At 38.8% G+C, this 23356-nt stretch overlaps 1 protein-coding gene across 1 annotated transcript in view; it reads left to right on the top strand.

Annotated features, from left to right (window-relative positions):
* Nucleotides 1-23356, top strand: part of ANK3 (ankyrin 3) — a 366098-nt gene that overhangs the window by 166537 nt on the left and 176205 nt on the right. Inside the window, exons 8-10 of the mRNA XM_065922389.1 lie at nucleotides 1422-1520; nucleotides 16896-16994; nucleotides 22896-23093. Of these exons, the coding sequence (XP_065778461.1) occupies nucleotides 1422-1520; nucleotides 16896-16994; nucleotides 22896-23093 (396 nt within the window). The remainder of the gene's footprint in view (nucleotides 1-1421; nucleotides 1521-16895; nucleotides 16995-22895; nucleotides 23094-23356) is intronic.

Raw genomic sequence — 23356 nt, 5'->3', positions numbered from 1 at the left:
GGTGTCTTGAAGGAATTATTTGTACTTAGGTATAATGATATTGTGATTACTTGTTTATAAATATCCTTATATATTAGAGATAATTAAATTATGGTATGGTATTTGTGGGTGAAATAATATGATGCCCGGGATTTTCTTTCTACTCTCCAACTCCTTCAGTCAGAAAAATATAGTAGAGAATATAGAAGGAATAATATTGGCGAACGTTTGATGATTACTGAGCCAGAGTGTTGAGTACATTAAGCTCATTACTTTCTCTCAAACTTTGGTCTTTTTGAAAATTTTCACTATTAAATATTTTTTTCAAAAGCATGAATCGAACCTGGGTCTCCTGCATTGCAGGCAGATTTTTTACCATCTGAGCCTCCAGGGAAGCCCGTTAGTTTGAGTCATCTTTTAATTTGAATCCTGGTTTTGCTAGCTGTTTCTAATCTGTAGAATGGACATTGTGATTCAGATTATATGTGATATTGTGAGGACTATGAAAACTCAGTGAGATAGTAAAGAGTTTAACACTGCATAATTCATAGGAAATGAACCAATACCTGGTAGCTATTATTTTGTATTTGCTATTACATGACAGGAATGTAAATACTTATGAGCCTAGTTCATTTATCATGTAATTGACTTCTGTGAATTGCAGACCTTAAACCCTTATTGTTGCCAATCAAGAAGAAGGAGCCAAAACAGAGAATGTTTTCACTGTGTACACATATTTCCTTGACAATCTGGAAACAATCACAGAACCTGTCAGATATATGGAGGAAAATTGTGGTATCCAGGGGATTGTGATTGGAATGTCACATTGTCCTGACAATACATCTGTCCTCAACAGTAGTTTTTTTTTTTTTTTTTTTTAATAAACATAGTCATTTTCTGTGAAATTGCTAATAAGTGCCTGTGAACACTTTTAAGCCCATTGTACATGGGAAGCCCTGTGACCACGTAGGACACTGACAGATTTCTCATTTTGAGTTACTCTTGTTTCTCCCTGACTGCTTGCACTCAGATGACCTAGAGCTGGTTCTGAGTAACTTGACACCCCTTTCACTAGTCTCAGCTGTTTAATCCACCATTTGGTCAACCATTCAGTAGCCAGCATGCATCATTCACATTTACAAGAAAACACATTGACTTAAAGGCACAGGATGTTAGAACAAAAACAATCACCATCAAACAAATGAAATAAATGTGGGCCCTACCCCCACAGAGAGTGACCCTTAAAATTCATCCCTTTTGGGGGTCTCATTCTGAGTAAAATAACCATCAGACAAAGATATTGGGAAGCATTCTGTTCACAGTGGATATTTAAAAAAAAAAAAACATAAGAGAAATGTGAGATGTTGGAGAAGGTTGGGAAGCAATGTTTTGCTTGAACTCAAAATAATAACACTGTACTTTGTGTTTCTGTTCTTCCACAGAACGACATCACTCCTCTACATGTTGCATCAAAAAGAGGAAATGCCAACATGGTAAAACTATTGCTTGATCGAGGAGCTAAAATCGATGCCAAAACAAGGGTAAGGGTGCAACTTATGTACTTGCTCACGCTTATTTTCAGGAAGCAGGTCTGCTTTTTACCTTTGTTGCTGGCTCAGCCCTGGCTTTGTTATTTCCGTTGTTGTAGTCTCTTAGAAAATGACTGCTAAGTTGATTCTTCTCATAATGGGATAATGATCCCCATTTATAAAGCTTTAATATACTTTTAAATAGTACTGGCATTTAATTATAGAAACTAAGGCTTAGGTCCAGAGTTTTTGTTGAGTTAAATTTTTAAGTATTTAATCACTACTTGATACTGCAGACAGAGCTATTGGGCCAGTTTGATACTAAAACTGACATTTTATTTAAAAACAAATCTGTCTCCCTTTGCACACTGCTGGTAGGAATGTAAAATGGTGCAGCCACTGTGAAAAACAGTATGGAGGTTCCTCCAAAAACTAAAAATAGAACTAGCATATGATCCAGCAATCTACTTTGGTGTATACACCCGAAACAATTGAAGGAAGTATCTTGAAGCCATATAATAGTCAAGAGGTGGAAGCAGCCTAATATCCATAGATAGAAAATGGTTAAAGAAAATGCATTATGTACATACAGTGGAATGTTATTCAGCCTTATAAGGAAATCCTGTCACATTCCCCAGTATGAATGAGTCTTGAGAACATTATGCTAAGTGACAGAAGCCAGTCACAAAAGTACCAATACTGTATAGTCCCACTTACAGGAGGTACCAACAGTAAACACATAGAAACAGAAATAGAATGGCGCTTGCTGGGGGCTTAGGGACAGGGAAGTGGGGAGTTGTTGAGTGGGATAGAGTGTCAGTATTGTAAGATAAAGTTTTAGAGATGTTATACAACAACATGAATACAGTTAACACTACTTAACTGTGCATTTAAAAGTGGTTAGGAGAGTAAATTTTATATTGTGTTTTTTTTAACCACAATTTAACAAATTTTTTCAACATATATCAGTCCAGGCAGGTGTTTTGACATGTTAATTGTTTGGTGTGCTGCACTGTGTGGGGAAGGGAAAGAAGTGAGACTTATAATCAAGTTGGAATCCCAGAAGGTGAGCTTAGCTGGTTGACCTAGGTTGAGGAGGCGATGTATTTTGCATGCAATTTCTGTATCTGAAAATAAGATTAATGGCTTCCTTGAAGGCTTGTTGCAGTGATCAAGCGAATGTTTGTAAACTGTATTGGCATAAAGTAGACCAGAAATAAATCCTAGCCATTACTAGTAGATGTACACCTCAGAGATATTGCAGCTTTGGTTCCAGACCACTGCGAAGAAGCAGTATTGCAAGAAGGCAAGTCACAGGAATTTTTTGGCTTCCTAATGTGTATAAAAGTTATGTTTATACCATATTATAGTCTACTGTGTAAAAGCATTATGTCCTTAAGAATGTATATACTTTAAATTAAAAAGTACTTTATTGCTAAAAAAAAGATCCTAACTAGTATTGGAGCCTTTAGCAAGTTATAATCTTTTCGCAATAGTAACATAAAAATCACTGACCAGACATCATCATAACATAATAATAAGAAGAAAGTTTTGAAATGTTGCAAGAAGCACAAAAATGTGACACAGAGACACAAAGTGAGGAAACACTGTTGGAAAAATGGCCTTACTGATGAGGATAGCCACCAACCTTCAACTTATTAAAAAAAAAAAAAAAAAAAAGAAGAAAGAAAGAAAAAAAATGCAATATCTGCAAAGAGCAATAAAGCAAAGCACAGTAAAATGAGGTGTGCCTATGTAATTCAGAGCTCCAGTTAACATTAAACTTCTGACCAGGGATTTTCTTTTTCAACATTTCATTTAAGAGCAAAATGTGCTCTTATAAATATCCTCCTCTCTACGGGTTTTGGAGAGTTATCCCTGTCTTGTAATGCTATCTCCTGCAATCCTGTGGTTCCTCTTTCAAAGAATCCTGATATTTCTAAAACTGGTCCAGTAACCTGGACTTCGTTCCTGTAGTTCGTTGATTCAGTACTTTATCTTTCACTGCATGTATTCACTTAAGCAATTAATGATTATTGAATACCTACTGTGGGCCAGACATGGCTAAGTCATGGAGAAAGCCCACAAGCCACCTCCCTGCCCTCATAAGGCTGACTGATCATTTGTCTGTTGTATACTCTGACTTGAAGATAGCCCAGCCCTGGGTATTTGACAGGAGACCAGACTTCTTTGTAACTGTTGAACCTGAAAGTTTTATGCTTTGTATGTAGCATAAAAGAAACAAGTTTTCTGGAGAAGGGGAATGAAGGAAAATGAGGGTTGACCCCTACAAGACTGTCTGACTGGGGAAGTAAATTGAAGAGAGGTTTTATTGCATTGACCTGGCATTATTTGCCAAGAAGCCATCAGCAGTAGGCTAGACCTGTTGCTTTAAATGGCAGGGGTGTTCTGCTGAGTACAGGAACAGTTGCAAAGAATAAGTTAGATAGTCATCACTTAATGCCTCTTGGTTACCTGTAGAGGTAGAGGGTCATTTGTGAATACAGAAATTTTTGTGAAGAGCGAAGAGGGATACTGGAGCTGAGCAGAACAGAGAAACGTGTATAGCTATACTTGGCTATCCAGTTGGATTTTAACGAAGTGTGTGGATTAGAAATGATCGTATTTCTCCCTTTCTCGATATAGTCATCAATCTCCAGAACAGCAAAATTGCTTGTCAGTAGTTTTGCATCATTTATCAAACACTTACTTGTTCTGTTTGGTACAATGGGAAGAGGACAGGGTATGTAGAAATTTCAGGTACCATATTAAAGGGGCACTTGGTGTCACAGGGGTGGCCAGAATGAAACATACAAACACTTCTGGACAAAAGCATCAGACATACAGAATACAGGACAGAGGCGAATTCAATATACACTTAGTTTCTATGCCATTTTGCCTCCGTGTTCTGAAAGCCTGTCTTATTTTAAACAGAATGTGGACTCCTTTTTACCAGCCACTCAGTTTCAACGTAGAGTTGCTTTTCTCCTGTTTTATGTCAGTGCTGTGTGGATGTGAAGAAAACTTAGAGAAACAGAATAGTCATTCTTCTATTGTCATTCTTCTATTGTTGTCCTGCTTGGGGTGGAGGGGTGGTGTCACTTGGGAACAAACTGAATTCCTAGCAGACTGTATGGAAGAAAACATAGTATGTACCCCAAATATGTCAACTATTTTGTGTTCTCCTCAAAGCTTCCCTTCTCTCTTGCTGAAATGACTGAGTAGTGACTCAGTGTGTGGGTGAAAAGGAGGGAACCATAAAATTCAGAAAGCCCTAGGGACAAGCCTGAAAACAGAAACCAATTTTTTTTTAATAAATACAAGTTTTAATGATTCAATCCAGTAGCTCTTTATAAAATAAATATTGTTATCTGCCCATCTACTTCCTGCCAGGTACTTCCTACTTGTGTAGCTACCTTGGATCAACAGTCTGACCTGCTACACACCAATGCCCTAGGTTTAGAGAGTTTACTCAGCACACTCCAAGGGACTTCCTCGTTGGCTTGCTGTGTTCTGTGCTTGTGTTGCTAATCAAAAAAGGATTTGGTTCAAAAGCAGACTCTTACTGTCCTTTCAATCAGGGAAGTAAACTTGAATTGTAGTCAGAGTGATTTAGGTTGGGATCTGAGCAAGACCTGACCAGCTGGAAAAGCATGATGAGTGAATTTTTTCTACCCTGGTGCCTGATCTCTAGTCTTAAGTGTAACTAGCAAGTGAAATCCTGACCCTAGGAAAGTTCATCCTCCTAAGTCTTAGTTTCCATCTCAGTACAGATGGTGAGTTGTTCCAATGATTTCACAGACTTTCCCCACTGCTGGGGCACTGGATGTTGTAACTTTAAGAATAATTATTTGCAGTGAAAGTAAGGGTGGTGATATATGTTGGGGTGAGGTGACCAAGATGGTGAAATAGGAGACCCCAGCCCCCACCACCCACAGAGATCAACAATTAGACAATGATGTGCTATCAATAAGAGCTCGGAGAGAGCTTAGGGGTCCAACGGAGAAACTGCAGCAAGGACTTCTCTGGTGGTCCAGTGGCTAAGACTCCACGCTTTCAGATGCAGGGGGCCCAGGTTTGATCCCTGGCTGGAGAACTAGATTTCGCATGCCACAGTGAAGATCAAAGATCCCGCGTACTGCAGCTAAGACCTAACACAGCCAAATAAATAAATGCATTTTTTTATATATATAAGAAGAAACTTCAGCAGCACAGAGAAACAAAACACCAGAAAATAACTCACAAAAAGGTTGCCCGTAGCATCTGATCTCCTAGGCCAGTGCTACTCGGGGCCAAGGGTGAGCCTCCCCAACTAGGAGGAAGTTCTCCTCACCAAGAAAGGGAGAATGGGGTGAGCAACCAGCCTCCCCAGCCTTTCGGGAAACTGAGCAAAGGACCCACTTGGGTCTCACCCAACCAGAGGCTGGCCAAGCTGAGGTAAATAGAGATGGGGAGAAGCAGGGCAACAGAGCAGGGGCTGCCAGCGCCAGCCACATGGAGGGGATGCCTGGGGCTCCCTGTGACCTGCTCTCAGACCCCACCACCTTTCCCCCTTAAGTGGCCAACAGCCAGCACAGCCGGCACAGACCCCTGTAGACGTCACTGGGTTTGCCCCGCGGATACTCTCATTCGCGGACACCAGTCGTCTGATCCCCTCCCTGCTCCTCACCTCCCACTGCCTTGCTGGGGCTCAGGATCCACAGCAGCAGCCAGCGCAGACCTCTGTGGCCCCACAAGTACACGACACCAGCCTCGAGCTCTGTGTGTGACCCCCATTTCTGTACTGTGCCCTTGCACACTGCCGGCCAGACCCTCATCACAGGCTTCTACCTCTGTGCCTATACCTATGGCAAGATCCTTCAATATGGAATGGAAGGCCAACAGCCAAGGCCCTCACAACTGCCTGTGGACCTGAACCTGGCTCTTTTTCTAGTCACCGGCCTCCGTCACTCAGCACGTGCACGCTCCCAACCAGACCCTCATGACCAGCCTCCACTGCCATGCATGCTCCTGGGGAGACCCTGCACCCACAGCACACACCAGGGCCTCCACAGCTCCTGTGGGCCCGGCCTAGCCCCATCTCCTGTCACTCACCTGCACCACCGGGCTCATCTGCAAGGAACCCCTCCAGCTGGACAGCTGCACGCCTCCAGCCTGATGGCCAATACCAGCCTCCACGGCGTGCACCCATGGTGAGACCTTGCAGCCACAGCAATGAATGCTGACAGCCAAGGGACCCCACAGCTGCCAGTGTGCCTGCAGTTGGCCCAGACCCTCGCAGCTGGCCCTTGCCCATACTTGTTTGTGTAAGTCTAAAATCAGCATTTGCAACTACATAAGCACCTGCAACTGGCCCCTGCAACTGAGCTTGTATACACCACCAGCTTCAGCCACCACCACTGCCTGCCAGGTCCTGAGCCACTGGACCCGAGATACATGAGGTCTCCACCAGCCCTTGCAGTCACTGTGATCAACGCTGTGCACCCCCGAAGCATGAACAGATGAGACATCAGCCCCCAATCCTGTGTTTGAGACCCTGCACCACTAGATGCATGTTAGAGAATGTTCCAGCATGCTCCCACCCAGAAGAAAGTCTTTCCATAACAAAGACAACCCATAAAGTCTGAAAGAGATGACTGCTTCTTTAAATGCACAATGCATCTATGCAAAGCTACAAGGATCAGGAAGGGATCAGGGTAACATGGCATCAGCAAAGGAACACAGTAAACTTTCACTGACTTTACTGGACAAAGGATTCAAAATAAGTGTTCTAGAGATGCTCAGAGATCTGCAAAAAACACAGGTAAGCAGTTTAACAAAATCAGGAGAAAAAATACAAACTATTCAAGAAGTTCAATACAGAGATAGAAAACACAAAAAAGACAACCAAACAAATTTTGGGGCTAAAAATAACAGTGACTGTGATGACCTAGAGGGGTAGGATGGGAGAGGGGACGGAGGCACTAGAGGGAGGAGATACATATTTATTTATGACTGATTATGTCATAAACCATATGCAGAACCAGTGTCAGAAACCATATGAAACCATATGTCAGAAACCAGTGCAACATTATAAGGCAATTATTCTCCAATTTAAAAAATTTTTAAAAAATACAGTAATTGAACTGAAGAATTTAGTAGACAGCTTCAACAGTAGACTGGTCCAAGTTGAAGAAATTGATCTATCCAATTTGAAACTATCCAATCAAAGGAACAAAAGAAAAAATAAAAAGGAATGTAGAAAACCTACAGGACTTATGGGACACCATTAAGTGAAAACAATCTACCTATCACGAGAGTCCCAGAAAAAGAGAATCACTGATGACTTAATAAATTAGATTGCTACTCTGTGGTATCTTTTAGATGTGGAATCTGAAAACATTGAATTTATGGAACAGAGGGTGGAATAGTGGTTGCCGGGGGCTGAGAGGTAGGGGAAATGGGGTGATGTTGTTGGTTAGATAGTACAGACTATCAGTTATGAGATGAATAAGCTCAAGTATCTAGTGTACAGCATGGTGGCCGTAGTTAACAATCCTGTATTGTATACGCCGACAGTTGCTATGACAGAAGAGCTTTAATAGTCTCTCCAGAACAATGACAACATAATTTAGGAGGTAATGGTGGTGGCAAATGTGCTGAGACATGTACACATATCAAGGCAAATGCTTCAATCTGATCTATATGTAGCATCCTAATTTGTTTCCTTATAGAAATGCATTGCTAAGAATGACTACTTAAGTTAGCTGCCATTTCTATATAATTCTTGCTCTCTGCAAAGCTAGCATGTGTATTTGCATCCTTTCTAAAGGAAGAGACTGCAGTGGATGGTCTATTGTCATTTTTATTTTCCTTCGCATCAGCTCACAGTCAAATCAGAGGCTCAGTATGGACCTAAATTAGAACCAGTTTAAAACTAGTTTGGCAACTTCTGAGTTTAAACCAATTTAAATTAGATTCTAAATTAGAACCGGTTTAAAACTTTGTGCCAACTTCTGAGTTCTCCATTTCCTTTCACTGACTCTTCTCAATCCAATAATAAAGGCAACTGTGCTTGTATGTGGTGCTTCAGAGAATATTCAGGAGTTCCAGGTAGAGTCAGTAATAATAATACTCTGGTTCCCAGACTGCTGCTCTCACCATTCCTCCTCCAGCTTCCAGCCTTTCTAACAAGGTACCGCTGCCCACCTCTCCATATAATCCCACTACTACAATATTACATCCAAAGCTACGCCTTGACACTCGGAAACATACGTTCATCTTAGTATCTATAGCACTTAGTACACTTCCTGGCACATGCTAGATGTTTAATAAGTATTTGCTGAATATATGAGATATATTTCCTAATGTTACGTTTGTCAAAATGTCTTACTTGATTTTATACTAGTCCTGTGATAATGGGAATATGGGACTTCCCTCCCCTGTGGCTCAGCTGGTAAAGAATCCGCCTGCAGTGTGGGAGACTTGGGTTCGATTCCTGGGTTGTGAAGATCCCCTGGAGAAGGGAAAGGCTACCCACCCCAGTATTCCGGCCTGGAGAATCCCATGGACTGTATAGTACATGGGCTTACAAAGAGTCGGACACAACTCAGTGACTTTCACTTTGTGACGATATAATTTTGCTCCCTGAAGTTAATGGCATCCAACTGATTTATATTTGTATGCAAGTGGATAAAGGGTTTTCAGAATATCTCAAATCTGTCAGTTGTTAAATTCTTACTAGTCTGGAAAAAGGTCAGGAGACACTTAGATGTCCTGTAATTTTAGCCTGTCCTTTCCCAGAAATGCAGGCTTCCCTGGTGGCTCAGACAGTCAAGAATCTGCCTGCAATACAGGAGGATCTGGGTTCAATCCCTGAGTCGGGAGGATTCCCTGCAGAAGGGAACGGCAGCCTACTCCAGTTTTCTTGCCTGGAGATTTCCATGAACAGAAGAGCCTGGTGGGCTACAGTCTATGGGGTTGCAAAGAGTCAGACACAACTGAGCAACTAACACTTTTTTTCTTTCCCAGAAATGCAACTGGTTCTATTTATCAGGTTAAATATGAGGGGAAAAATAAATATTGGTATTGAGTTTTGCTTTCCATTATATTTCCAGAATTGTGATTGCTTTGGTTAAGAATAAATTCTTAAACTATTAAATATTTCATAGTCATAAAATAGTGCCGATTGAAGAGATGTTATCTGACTTCTTGTCAGAAACTCTGGAGATCAGAAGACAACGGAACATCTTTAAAGTGCTCACTGAAAAGTGTCTGCTAATCTAGAATTTATATCCAGTGAAAGTATTTTTCCATAATAAAAGTAAAATAAAGAGAGTATCAGATAAGCAAAAGCTGAGATAACCTGTTACCATCAAACTCACACTAAAAGAAATATTAAAGGAAATTCTTAATTCTGACATAAGATAAATGATACTAGAAAGAAATGTGGATATAAAGCAGAGAAGAGTTAGAAGTAATAATCAGATAAAAACTATTTTTATTTTCTTAAAATTTTAAAAAACTGTTTAAATAAAAATATCAATTTGTTATAAGATTTATAATGCATTTAAAAGTTAAATATATGTTTATAGCACAAAATATGAAACTACTAATATAAATGAAATAATAATATTGTAGAATTCTCATACATGAAATTATATAACAACACATAATACACAAATACTATTACTATATAATATAGTTAATAATATTATTTAGGCTGTGATAATTTAAGGATATTTATTTTAATCTCTAGGAACACCACTTTTAAAAACAGGAAAGAAAAGAAAGAGTTTAGTTAAAAAGGCAGAGGAAGAGATTGTCATGATATATATGGTGAATCAGTCACTGGAAAACTAAATTATACTCGGTTAACCCAAAAGAAGATAAGAAAGAAGAGACCGAAAAAGCTCACACAGAAGAAAGTAGAAAAATACACAACAAATATTATAAGGGTGTGTTCTTGGCTCAGAAAGAAAGCTCTAGTTTTCTAAGTAGAAAGAACAACATGGAATTCTACCTCATTTTAGTTTGATTCTAAACATATAGAATGTATGGCAGGACAGCAGGGAAGAGCGCTAGAAAGATATATTTCTCTCTCCTGTGTATAAATGGCAGAAATGAATTCTTGATGTTAAAAGGAGATTCCTTGCTGCAGTAGAAGAGATCCAGTCCCTCTGATGCAGGAACTAAGTTCTAACGTGAGTCTAACTGAGTCTAAGTCCTAATGTGAACTTGCATGTGACCTTGGGTAGGCACATTAATCCTTGGAGCAGCAATTTCTTATCTATAAATGCAACTTCTGATGCCTTTCTCTTGTGTTGTTATAAAAACTCAGTAAGATTGCAAATATAAAATGCCTGTGACAATAGAGCAGTTTCAAAAAATGTTATTTCACTTCCTCTCAGGCCAAATCTACAGATCTCTAACATGCACAAAATGAGGATACAGTCAGAATTTTTAGAGAAAAATACAGGTATGAGAATAGCTTGACTGTTAGAATGTAACCAGTGCCTTTCAATTTCTCTCTGGCTATCATTATAACTCTTCTGTCCTAGGTACTACCTGCTTTTTCTTTCATTATTTTTAATCTTCAGTTAAATATCATATCCCATTTTATACCCATGACAAGGATTTACTTTTCCTTCTCTTGGGTATGTTTTTTGCTTAAAAGGAAAAATAGGAAAAAAAAAAAAAAAGGAAAAATAGAAAGGCACCTAGAGAATACTAATCAAAATAAATGTGTCTCTTTCTCAAAGTATTTCCCAAGTCATGAATTTGTGTCATTTCAGTATTATCTTTGAGCAAGTTCAACTTGTTAAGGATATTTTCTGGGTTCAGTATTCCTAAGTGTGATGCTTTAATGTCCCACTCTGTGCTTTTCAGAAAAGCTAGACCTGAAAGAAAATCTTTTTGACCTTGGAGTGTGCAAGCTTTTGCTCTTTGTCTAACACTAGAGAGCCTTTTGTCTAGCCAGTGAAGTGCTGTTCCCTACCTCACTAATAAGATCACTGCCACTGAAATGAAATATGAGATCTAGACTCGCCAGTTTGCATTGCTTCAGAATTCTTCCCAAGGGGATACTTGTTCATTATGTTAGTGCTTTAGAAATCAGGGGAATTGGAAAAAAAATCACTAACCCCATGCAATTTCATTTCCCTCCCATAATGTTACTATGGCAACTCCACATCCTTGCTCCTTCTCTCCTGTCCAACTGCATATATTGCCTATCTTGAGGCAGCCTCGCTTGAGCCCCAAGAATTGCCTTTGTCAAGCATTTTTCAATTGGAGGTCAAAACTATATCCTGTTGTATATGGTTGAGGGACTGCTTTTGGTCCAGGACCATTCAAAGTAACACTGTACATTGATTGTAAATTTCTAGGCATTGGGAGTGGATAAGAATCCTTATATTGGAAAAAACATTGCTCTAATTTTAAAGAAAAGAGTTCCCTGCTATGTAAACCAGTTCACTGCTGTGTTACAAAACACAATATCCACAATAGCTCTTTTTTTAAAGCTTAAAATGTCCTGAAATAGAAAAGGAGGGGGAACCTTAATTAGAGCAAATATCCTCATATTTCTCTTACTTTCTGATTCTTTTTTTACTGAAATATAGATGATTTACAATAGGTTAATTTCTGTTGTACAGCAGTGATTTAGATATACATACATACATATTCTTTTTCATATTATTTTGTTATGATTTATCACAGGATATTGAATATAGTTCCCTGTGCTATACAGAAGGACCTTGTTGTTTATTCAGTCTATATCTAATAGTTTGCATCTGCTTACCCAAACTCCATCCGTCCATCCAACTCACCTCCCCGCTGGCAACCACAAATCTGTTCTCCATGTCTATGAGTCTGTTTCTATCTTGTAGATAAGTTCCTTTATATTGTATTTTAGTTTCTGCATATAAGTGATATCATATGGTATTTGTCTTTCTCTTTTTGACTTACTTCACTTGTATGATAATCTCTGTGGCTTCCTTGATAGCTCAATTGGTCAAGAATCAGCCTGCAATGCAGGAGACCCTGGTTCGATTGCTGGGTCAGGAAGATCCGCTGGAGAAGGGATAGGCTACCCACTCCAATATTCTTGGACTTCCCTCGTGGCTTAGCTGGTAAAGAGTCTGCCTGCAATGTAGGAGACCTGGGTTCAATCCCTGGGTTGGAAAGATCCCCTGGAGAAGGGAATGGCTACCCACAGTATTCTGACCTGGAGAATTCCATGGACTGTGTAGTCCATGGGGTCACAAAGAGTCACAAAGGGGTTGCAAAGAGATATCATATGGTATTTGTCTTTCTCTTTCTGACTTACTTCACTTGTATGATAATCTCTAGTTATATCCACATTGCTGCAAATGGCATTATTTCGTTCTTTTTTATGGTCTTACCTTCTTATTCTTAATGCTAAAAGACTGAGTCATATTCTTCAGTGTAATTCCAATTTATAAGTCACTTATCTATTGAGAATTTTATTTTTTCTGGAACAATAAGGTATTTTAATAGCACTTCTAGGGTATAAAATCAGTCTAGTCTTAAACATAGAGAATAAGAAGGAAAGGAATTTTTAAGCAGCTAACTAGAAAGCATCTTTAAAAGACTAGCCTAAATGCCCATTCATTCACCCACTCATTCTCATTTACTCAGTCATTTTTATTAAGCAACTTTCATAAACATGCTACTGAATTAACTTCTCTGTAAGATTCAAGTATCCCTTTTAAGCCATTAACTTAGTCCTCAGAAACAAAATCATTGGAATGATAATACATGTCCACAAATAACTAAAATACCAAGCAAAATGTCATAGTTTCCCACAAAGAGATTCAGATAAAATATGAGGGGAATCCTGATGGTCAAATGGTTATGTCTCCCTTTGAATAAGCCTTCAAAGAAAACCTATATTTTAAACAATAAGGTTTGGATCTCAGTGAAAGTGGAAAGGGAAGTTTGGGGTACATGAAATAGTGCACACAAAGCAGAGAAACAAGAACAGGAGAGGCTTTTGCCAGGGACTGCAAAGAGTATAATTGAGGTGGAAGGGAAGGGGATTAGGCAAAAGTTAAGTGTAACAGCGACTGATTGGAAGACTTTGAATGCTAACCTGAGGAATTTAGACTTCACTGAGGACTGAATCAGTTATTAAAGATCATTATGAACACAGAGGTATCATCAGAGCAGTGCTTCAGGAATGTGAATGATGTCCCATCTATTTCAAAGCCCAAGAAATTAGTTCAAAATTTAAATGTTTACTTTTTGTCCTCCAAACATGATATTAAGTAATGTCAATCCCAGCTCTTTTTTTTTTTTAAAAACAAAACTGTGAATCACTACCTGACTTATACTTTTCCGTTTCAGTGTGGATCAGCCAGTCCTGTTGGTCTTCGTGACTATATAAACTATGGTACTAATTAAAGATCTCACATTAACTCTAGGCACTAGTTTTCCACTGACCTGTGACTGTCCCAGCAGCCAGGCTGGCACTGTCTATGCAGTCAGATAGTCGTGACATCTTAGACAGCTTCCTGCTGAAAGGGATCTCTCCTGCTGGGCTTCTGGCTATTTGAAGAACCATGCACCTGTGAAAAGTTACAGAGCAAATTTGCAGAAGATCCAAAAGAGTTAGACATTCGCAATCAGTGTTTAAAACACTGCAAGTAAAACTGCAGTTGATCCAGCTGTGCTTCAGGTAGCTCTGAAGCACAGGTTGAACTAGGAACCAATGAGGTTTTTCCTTGCGGAACTTGCAGACTTTATCATTGAAACAAGGTGGTAAAACAAGCAGTGGCTAGAATGGAAAGCCCTTCACAGCTCTGACACGACTGAAAAAGTCGCCTTTCCTGGCTGAGTCCCCAGATTCTATGAGTTTTTAATACATAAACACCAGAGATCAGAAGTAGCAGCTGCAAAATGTAAAGGAAGGCAAGGAGTGTCCGAAAGTTTGAGCAGAGAGGCTTTGTCATAATAACTACTACCAAGACATGTCTTATTTGTCCTGCAGCCAGCACTGACCTCTTGCTGAATTCAGCCTGTTATGCCTTAGATGAGTCATTTAACTTCTTTGAACCTCAGAGTCTTCATTTACAAAATAAAGGTCATACCCTTCTGTGTAGTGGTAGTTGTAAGGATACAATGATATACAATGATACAATGTCTTGGATTTGCTTCAAAACAATACAAGAAAAAAGAAAAGGTCAGGATAGAGATGAATCAATGGGGATGCCAAAGTGACATTTGTTGTTGCTGTCCACCAGGTACCTAGGGATTCATTACACTTTTCAGTCTACTTTAGTCTGAAATATGTTTGAAGTCTTTCCATGATTAAAACGTTTTTAACAGGATGAAGTCAGCAAAATTATATCTGTCTGCATAAGGAACAATGTACTTCAAAAGATTAAGGAGTTGAAATAGATTTTCTCTTAGGTAGCCAAACACTTTATAGTCAGTATGTAGGATTTTGCTTGGGGGAAGATCATTTTCAAAGATATAAATGAGTTTTCTTTGAAAATGATAAATGAGTTTTCAAGGATGAATAGTTTTGCGTGTGACCACAGTTTAAAAATGCCTACGTGTATTCTGTCATCCAGAGTGTACTTACGAGAAATCAGAGAATCAAATTTGACCTTTTATTTAGTTCATTAAAATACAATCACATTCAGAGAATGTGAATTTTGTGTGTGTCAGAAGTTAGATGTGATTATTGTATTATTTCTTCTTCAGTTATTTTCAGATTTTACATTACTGGGAAGACATTTGCCTTCATGGTATATTTTTAATGTCTTCTCAGATTTTATTTTATTCTATTTTGTTAGGAAAATGCTGTTTCTGACTTGAAAGACTATTATTATATTGCTTTAGTTTGCTTTAGAAGAGCAAGTGTTTTAAATTAGCATAAAAGGTGGAATATTTAAATATGTTCAAAGAATATACAGTCCAACTCGTATCATATTTGTGATTCAAATCTCATATTTTAAGGAATTTTAATTGTACTGAGATTTGGCTAGTAGTTTAGAAATAGGATTGTACCTTATTGACTGCGTATTAGATAATTAGGCTTACTTACAAGATCTGTTCACATAGTCTAGAAAGTGACTTGAATATATTGAATCAACTTTTGACGAATTTTAAAATATGGCTATCTTTAGGGTAGGTATTCAGTGTCAACAGCAGGAATCTTCAAGATGGGGAACAAAACTAAGATGTGTGAAAACTTCTCCATATGATTTGGAGCCATTTAGATAGTTTAAATGAATAAATTTCCACTTCCTCACTTCCCTGTTAATTCTCCTGTCTCACCTTTTTTTTTTTTATATAATACAGTAGCCCTTCTCCCCTAGTCCTAAAGAAAGGCCCTGACTCTAACTGTAATCCACGAGGCCCCACGGTGCAAAACCTCTGAGGTGAAGGGAAGAGCTCAGATCACTGGTGTCCTGTTAAGAATTACATGCTTCTGGTGCTTAGATAATTGAATTCTTCTATTGCTGCTAACAGAAAAGACCTAATGAAGTGGTCTTATGATGGATCATTGAAAAAATCTTTGATTCAAGGTTATTAAGTGATTTTTGGCATGTAATTCAGGAATTTAGAGAATTAGTGGTACTGCCAAAACAAAAGTCCAACTACTCATTAATGCAGACAAGATGTCTCAGCACTAACATTTATAAAGACAAAAATTGGGAAAGTATTGATGCTGAACCCTGTCTCATTCTATCAATAAACTGAAAAAACATATGTCATTCAGAGAGGAATTTTTGATAAATTGTTACTCTTGCTTAATAATCATAAAATTTATAATGTATTGCTGTTTTGATCCATTGTGTTTAAATAATTATAATTCCAATCAGGAGATTTATTTTTGACACTTAAAGGCTTGTGTTCTCAGGAAGTCTTTAAACTTTTTAAAAATTTAGATTTATGTTTTTTTGCAGCAGGGAAGTATGATATGGTAATCAATAAAAAACACTCAAGCATAAAATTGTATTACATGAAGATACAATTATATGGGGGAAATGAAATGGAAATAGACACGCAGGAACAAAAAGGAGCAATGTAAAATTCCTGTTACAAATTCCTATTTGAAAAGTTTGTAGTATTTTTTTAAATGGTAGATATACAATTATTTATAGTACTTAGATTCCATTGGATAGTCAAAAGAGTAGTGGAACAGTTACATTTTTAACTGTCAACTTTTCAGGGAATTACACACTTGACCACTGCTTAAACTTATGAAAAATTCAGTTCTTTAGTTGAAAAAATAGAATTATATTATGAGATACATGAGTAAATATTTGAAGCTCGCTGGTCCACAGCACTTTGGATGCCATGCTGAATCTTGATGAAATATACTCATTCATAGAGTTTCCCGTCAAATGTATTTGAAAATGTTGCCTTTTTTGATAGGATGGTCTGACGCCGCTGCACTGTGGAGCTAGAAGTGGCCATGAACAGGTGGTGGAGATGCTGCTCGATCGAGCTGCCCCCATTCTCTCCAAAACCAAGGTAATTTCTCCCCAGGTGTTAGAGGATCACACTGTATTTAGCTTTGAATCCCTTGCCTGGTTATTTCACCCAACCTTCCAATCACATAGGATTTGCTGTAGTTTAAATTTAGCAATTACTGTGCTCTCTGCACCAAATCTTTAGAGATCCTCAAGATCAAGTTTGAGTTCATGAGGCCTTCAGATGGAACACACTCTACCACAGAGACATATGTGTGTGTATGTTAACTTTTGTTTTTGTTTCAGGAACACTTACTGTTTGATTTTATTCTATGAAATTTTCATAGGTCAGAAATGATTGCTTGTTGGGAAAAGAAAGACTGTAAGATTTACAGTCTGAAGTCTGGGTGCTGGCACCTTTTCTCCTGACCCTCAGTTTATTTCCTGAGAGTTCACAGACTATTTAAAAAAACACCAAAGTATTATTTAAGTGATAAAAGCTGGAAACTTTGGAAAGATTACACCTTGGGCCTTTGGAACAGTTGACATATCTAAAAGGAAAACATGATGATTACCTAAAAAAAAATAATGTTTTACTAAGTGTCTTCTAAGTTTTTTTAAATGGTGAGACCATTTAACAGTATTTGAAAAAGAGAGTATTTGTAAATAAATTTGGGGACGTACAAACTACCTCAGAGTCATTGCTGTTTTTACAAATCAAACTAGTGACTTTTTGAAGCTATATTAAGCTTTATAAGGAGCCGTAATTTCTAAACATGAACAACAACAAAACACATATTTCTCCTGTTTGCACTCTGTTCAACTATTTACTCAACTTTAGTGAAGATGGACAGGGTCAAAGTTGTCTGAACAATTTTATCACTCATCACACAGGGTTTTGATTGCAAGCGTTGGAGAAATTATCCAACAGAATTAAGCAGCCACCCTTTTTCACTGCACGTGATGACATCTTGGACTTTTGAGTGTTTCTCATCTAAACTATTCTACTTGTTCCTTTTCCTTTCACATAGTCCATGTCTATCTTCTCTTAATCCAACTGCTATCTTTGAACTACATCATCTTCCTAAACTGCTGTAATTATTTCCTTACTTGTCCCTCACCTCCCCACCTGCTCCTTTCTAATCCTGTTCCCATTTTGCAGTCAGAGTGCCTATGTAAACATCAACCAAATCATGTCAGCCTCCTGCCTAAAAAGTCTCGAATTAATTTTCGTCATTCTCTTTAAAATTAATTTTCATCTTATCAGAGCAATATGGGCACAATTAAAAAGCAAATCATTGTCTCATCTTTCTCCTCCTCTTGTTCATCTCATTGTGTATTTGGCTTTTTTTCCTAAGAAATCTTGATTATTTTTGATGTTTTTAATATGCAAGAACATTTCCTTGTTCTCTGAGAGCTTCTTTTCTTAAAGCATCCAGTTCTTGTTTTACGGATGCAATACATTCTGTTGCCTTTCAGAAAACATTTAAGATGACTTTTCTTTAAATTCTTTCACCTCTCATCTGTCCCTAACTCCTCAGATTTCTTTTTATCTCTTTGTTGGCTTTGTCTCTCTCTTTTGTGATGGGAGTTTCGCCCCATCAGTGCCACAGGCAGGGCTCCTTTCAGGTGGATCAGAGAGGTCCCTAATGTCTAGGATTCTTCCTTATTCTGAGTGCCTGTTCTGAATCAGAGCCTAACCACTGCCCTCTGCTCAACCCTGGGCCCAGAGTCCAGAATCTCCAGAGATTTAATTCCTGCTTTCCTGCAAGGCATAGTGGGGAAGTCATTTGGTTTTGTTGGGTTGGAAGGACCAATAGACCTGACAGTTCCATAGGCAGACAAACCAATCAAGCTTTTGGTGCCAAGCCTCATCTTTATCCCCCAAGGTACTACGTTTCCATGCTGACACCTTTTGAACATTTGGGAGGTAAAGCCATTCTCTTCACTTACGCTGTAGTATGCTGGAGCCACATGGTTGAACCTATTATGTACATCTCTTCCTAATTCCATATTCAGTAACACCATGTTGATAGCTTGACATAGGTCATAGTGTAGAGGTCTTTACATAGTGTAAATTGGCAAACACTACCTATTTTCATAGAGCTATCATGAGACATTTACCAGCATACCACAGATTATACCTTTCACCAGGCACTTAGGTGTCAGCCTTCTCCTTTCTGCTGGATAAGCTAACACACTTAAAATCTCTTCTCATATTCTAAAGTTGTAGACATCACACATAAGTTTTTGTTTTCTTTCCCATTGTGTGACCATGTGGGCATGCCTGCACACATATGTGTGTGTGCCCCATGGATTCTGTCTTTTAATTCCGTTCATGTTTTTCAGTGGAGCTTGTGAAAGGATGGATAAACACACACATCACTTCTACCATGTTTATCCAGAAGTCCCCACGCCCACTACACTGAGAAGTCCTTCCCAGAATCTGACCACCTCTTTGCCTCATCTCTGGTCCTCACCATCTCCAGCCAAGCAGCCTCCTTCCACTTCCTATAATACACTAAGACTGTTCTCATTTCCTGTTCCCTCAGACTGAACTTTCTCAGTCTGTCCCAGATCTCTGCAGTCTTCACCTATTTCTCAGCTCAGATGTCATCTTCTCAGAGAGATCTTCTTAGTTTCTTTACTTGTTTGCTATCTCTTTCTTCAACGAAATGAACACAAGAACTTTGTCTTATATTCAGTGTGATTCCCCAAGCACCTCAATCAACACCTGTTACCTAGGAGACCTTCACCAAATATTTGTCAAATAAATATTAAGTGGATGAATGCATTCTGAACTTTAAGACCATCTCTCTAAATCTTCAAGACTTCCATCTTTCTGAGCTAAGAAAAACCATCACACTGGACCCATGTCTTTAGCTTGATGAGATGCTATATATACATAATAAGGCCCCTTTCCACAAGGCAGATGGTGTTTCTTTCTGGTGCTTCCCCAGTGACCTATAAGTTACCCATTCAGAGGTGGTGGTTTTGTGTATCCTTAGAGAGTTTGCTTCTTTTTGTGACACTGCCACCCATTTCTAATCTTCACCAAGTCATTTGTTCTCTCAGAGTTTGTTTCTTTCTTTGCTTCCTGTTTTCCTCTAAGGCTGTATCAACACACAAAACAGAGGGATTTTTGGCAGGAAATAAACAAGTGCATATGCTCGTGGGTGGCAGTATCTCAAGTGAGAAGTGTTCCCATTCCTTGTTGCACCTTGGTTTCTACTTTGGTTCAAGATGTTGAAGTGGAATTTTTTAGGCAGAAATATCCTGATTGACTGGCCATGTATGGAGGCTTTAAATTTACAAAGTTATTTATGGAGCTCTTTCTGTATATACAAGGCTCTCTGTTGGGCAGTATGGGGAAATTTTAACCCATGAAACTCTTGCTTTCAAGAAACACAAATAGTTAAAATACATGACGGGGTGTGTGAATGACGCCATGAGCGTGGTCAAAGGAAAACTTGCTTTTATACCCCCTTAAACTGTTATTTTATGTTATTTATAAATAAATTAGGGGAATTTAACTTGGCCCAGAGGATTCAAAAATCATCAGAGCATATTTAGTATATCATTATTTTCAAAGTTCAGTGATGATGATTTTTTTTGGAAACTAAATTTACTGTCACTTTTCCCCCCACATAGGTTAAACCAGGTTACATTAATTACTAAAGCCTCTCTTGATAACTGGATTCTCTGGAAATTTCCCCAGGCCGCTCCATGTTGCCCCCACATTTAAAGGAAGCATGCCTGAAAAGACTGATATCTATCTAATACCTTGCTTTTGCCTTCATTGAGAAACATGTACTGAATGCTAAGTGTCATGCTAAGCCTTTTTAAAGGTTTTATTTACCTTGTACCCTACTCATGCCTTCTCTCAGCAATCTAAATGAATGTGTTACTTACTGTCTACGATGACCTGTCATTGAACCCAGTTAATTGGGTATTAGCCAGTTTGTCAGAGGCTTGCCTTTCCTTGTCGTAAACACATGGGGGCACCAGATTGATGGAAAAGGGAAAAGTTGTCCTTTCTACACTAATGTGAGAAGAGATGTGCTGTATTTAGATCTTTCTTAAAAATTGATCGTCAATAATAAGTATTAGTAATATAGAATTAGCAAATAAAAATCAATCTAGTGAATACCAGTCTGTCCCTGCCTTTATTTTATCCTTTTCAGTCTTAAATAGTTCAGTTCAATTCAGTTCAGTCGCTCAGTCATGTCTGACTCTTTGCGACCCCATGGACTGCAGCACGCCAGGCCTCCCTGTCCATCACCAACTCCCAGAGTTCACTCAAACTCATGTCCATTAAGTCAGTGATGCCATCCAACCATCTCATCCTCTGTTGTCCGCTTCTCCTTCTGCCTTCAATCTTTCCCAGCATTAGGGTCTTTTCAAATGAGTCAGTTCTTCACATCAAGTAGTCAAAGTATTGGAGTTTCAGCTTTAACATCTGTTCTTCCAATGAGTATTCAGAACTGATTTCCTTTAGGATGGACTGATTTAATCCCCTTGCAGTCCAAGGTACTCTCAAGAGTCTTCGCCAACACCACAGTTCAAAAGCATTAGTTGTTCAGTGCTCAGCTTTCTTTATAGTCCAACTCTCACATCTATACATGACCACTGGAAAAACCATAGCCTTGACTAGACAGACCTTTGTTGGCAAAGTAATGTCTCTGCTTTTCAATATGCTGTCTAGATTGGTCATAACTTTCCTTCCAAGGAGCAAGCGTCTTTTAATTTTATGGCTGCAGTCACCATCTGCAGTGATTTTGGAGCCCCCCAAAATGAAGTCTGACACTGTTTCCACTGTTTCCCCATCTATTTGCCATGAAAGGATGGGACCAGATGCCATGATCTTAGTTTTCTGAATGTTGAGCTTTAAGCCAACTTTTTCACTCTCTTTTAGTTTCATCAAGAGGCTTTTTAGTTCCTCTTCACTTTCTGCCATAAGGGTGGTGTCATCTGCATATCTGAGGTTATTGATATTTCTCCCAGCAATCTTGATTCTAGCTTGTGCTTCATCCAGCATTTCTACTGAGGTACTCTACATATAAGTTAAATAAGCAGGGTGACAATATACAGCCTTGATGTACTCTTTTTCCTATTTGGAACCAGTCTGTTGTTCCAGGTCCAGTTCTAACTGTTACTTCCTGACCTGCATAGAGGTTTCTCAGGACGCAACTCAGGTGGTCTGGTATTCCCATCTCTTGAAGAATTTTCCACAGTTTGTTGTGACCCACACAGTCAGAATTCCATTTCATTGGGGATGCAATTAGTAGTGGCCCTTAGTGCAGTTTGCACTGTTTTTATCTTTTCAAGTCATGGAAAATCTTGTTATTACAAAATGTTCAAACATGTGCAGAAAAAATAGCAAAATAAAGCCCTCAGTGCACATCAGTCAGCTTCCTGACTCACAGCATGTGGGCCATGTGCTTGCTCTCCACCAGCAACTGCTCCCTGGACCTCAATATCCATGCACTGTTTCATGGTGAACCCTCTCTCACCAGTAAACACTTCAATACATCATGTCTAAAAGAGCTGAGGACTCTTTATCTTCTGAATAACCAGAATACGTCCCAACTAATAATCATTTCTTTTATATCGTCAAATAGCCAGACTTAAGATTTTCCTGATAGTATTATCATTTTGTCTACATTTCATTTACAGTTTGATAGCATGAAGAGATTTCCACTGGCCAAATGTCACACCATTTTTAAATTCGAGAAAGAAATTATCTTTGCAATTTTATTTTTGATTGATGTAAGACATGGGAGGACTAGTTTGGAAAGGAACTGCAATTCAAAACAGTTGCCGTAAAACCTTTTAAAAAGAGATGGTATTTCCATGTGTAAATCTAGGGTTTTCATCTGTTCATATTTGTACTACGTTTTTTTGGGGCCCATTTGCAAATGAAAGATAAAACAGTCAACTCCACTTTTCTTCTGTGTTCCAGAATGGACTGTCTCCACTGCACATGGCTACACAGGGTGATCATTTAAACTGTGTCCAGCTTCTGCTCCAGCATAATGTTCCCGTGGACGACGTCACCAATGACTACCTGACCGCCCTGCACGTCGCTGCCCACTGCGGCCATTACAAAGTGGCCAAGGTTCTCCTGGACAAGAAAGCTAATCCCAACGCCAAGGCCCTGGTGAGTGGCTCGGCTCACCAGTCCAGCCTGTGTTGTCTTGCTGACCACGTGCTACCCCTACATGCAAAGGGACTCTTTTTCAGCAGGTGAAAATGGAAGGCCTAGTTTAGTAAAGTATATACTTCTTGTCAACCTTCAAGTAGCCTTCTTGTAAATTTATAAACCCTTTTATTTCCAACATAAGCAAGCCTGGTGAGGCTGATTTAAATCACTAGCCTCTTTATAGTCACATTTGTGATTCTCTTATGTAAGTAAACCCAAAG

The sequence above is a fragment of the Muntiacus reevesi genome, chromosome 2, assembly GCF_963930625.1.
Source record: "Muntiacus reevesi chromosome 2, mMunRee1.1, whole genome shotgun sequence".
NCBI lineage: Eukaryota > Metazoa > Chordata > Mammalia > Artiodactyla > Cervidae > Muntiacus > Muntiacus reevesi.
Note: the sequence above shows the minus strand (reverse complement) of the source record. Positions and strands in the feature narration are given on the sequence as shown.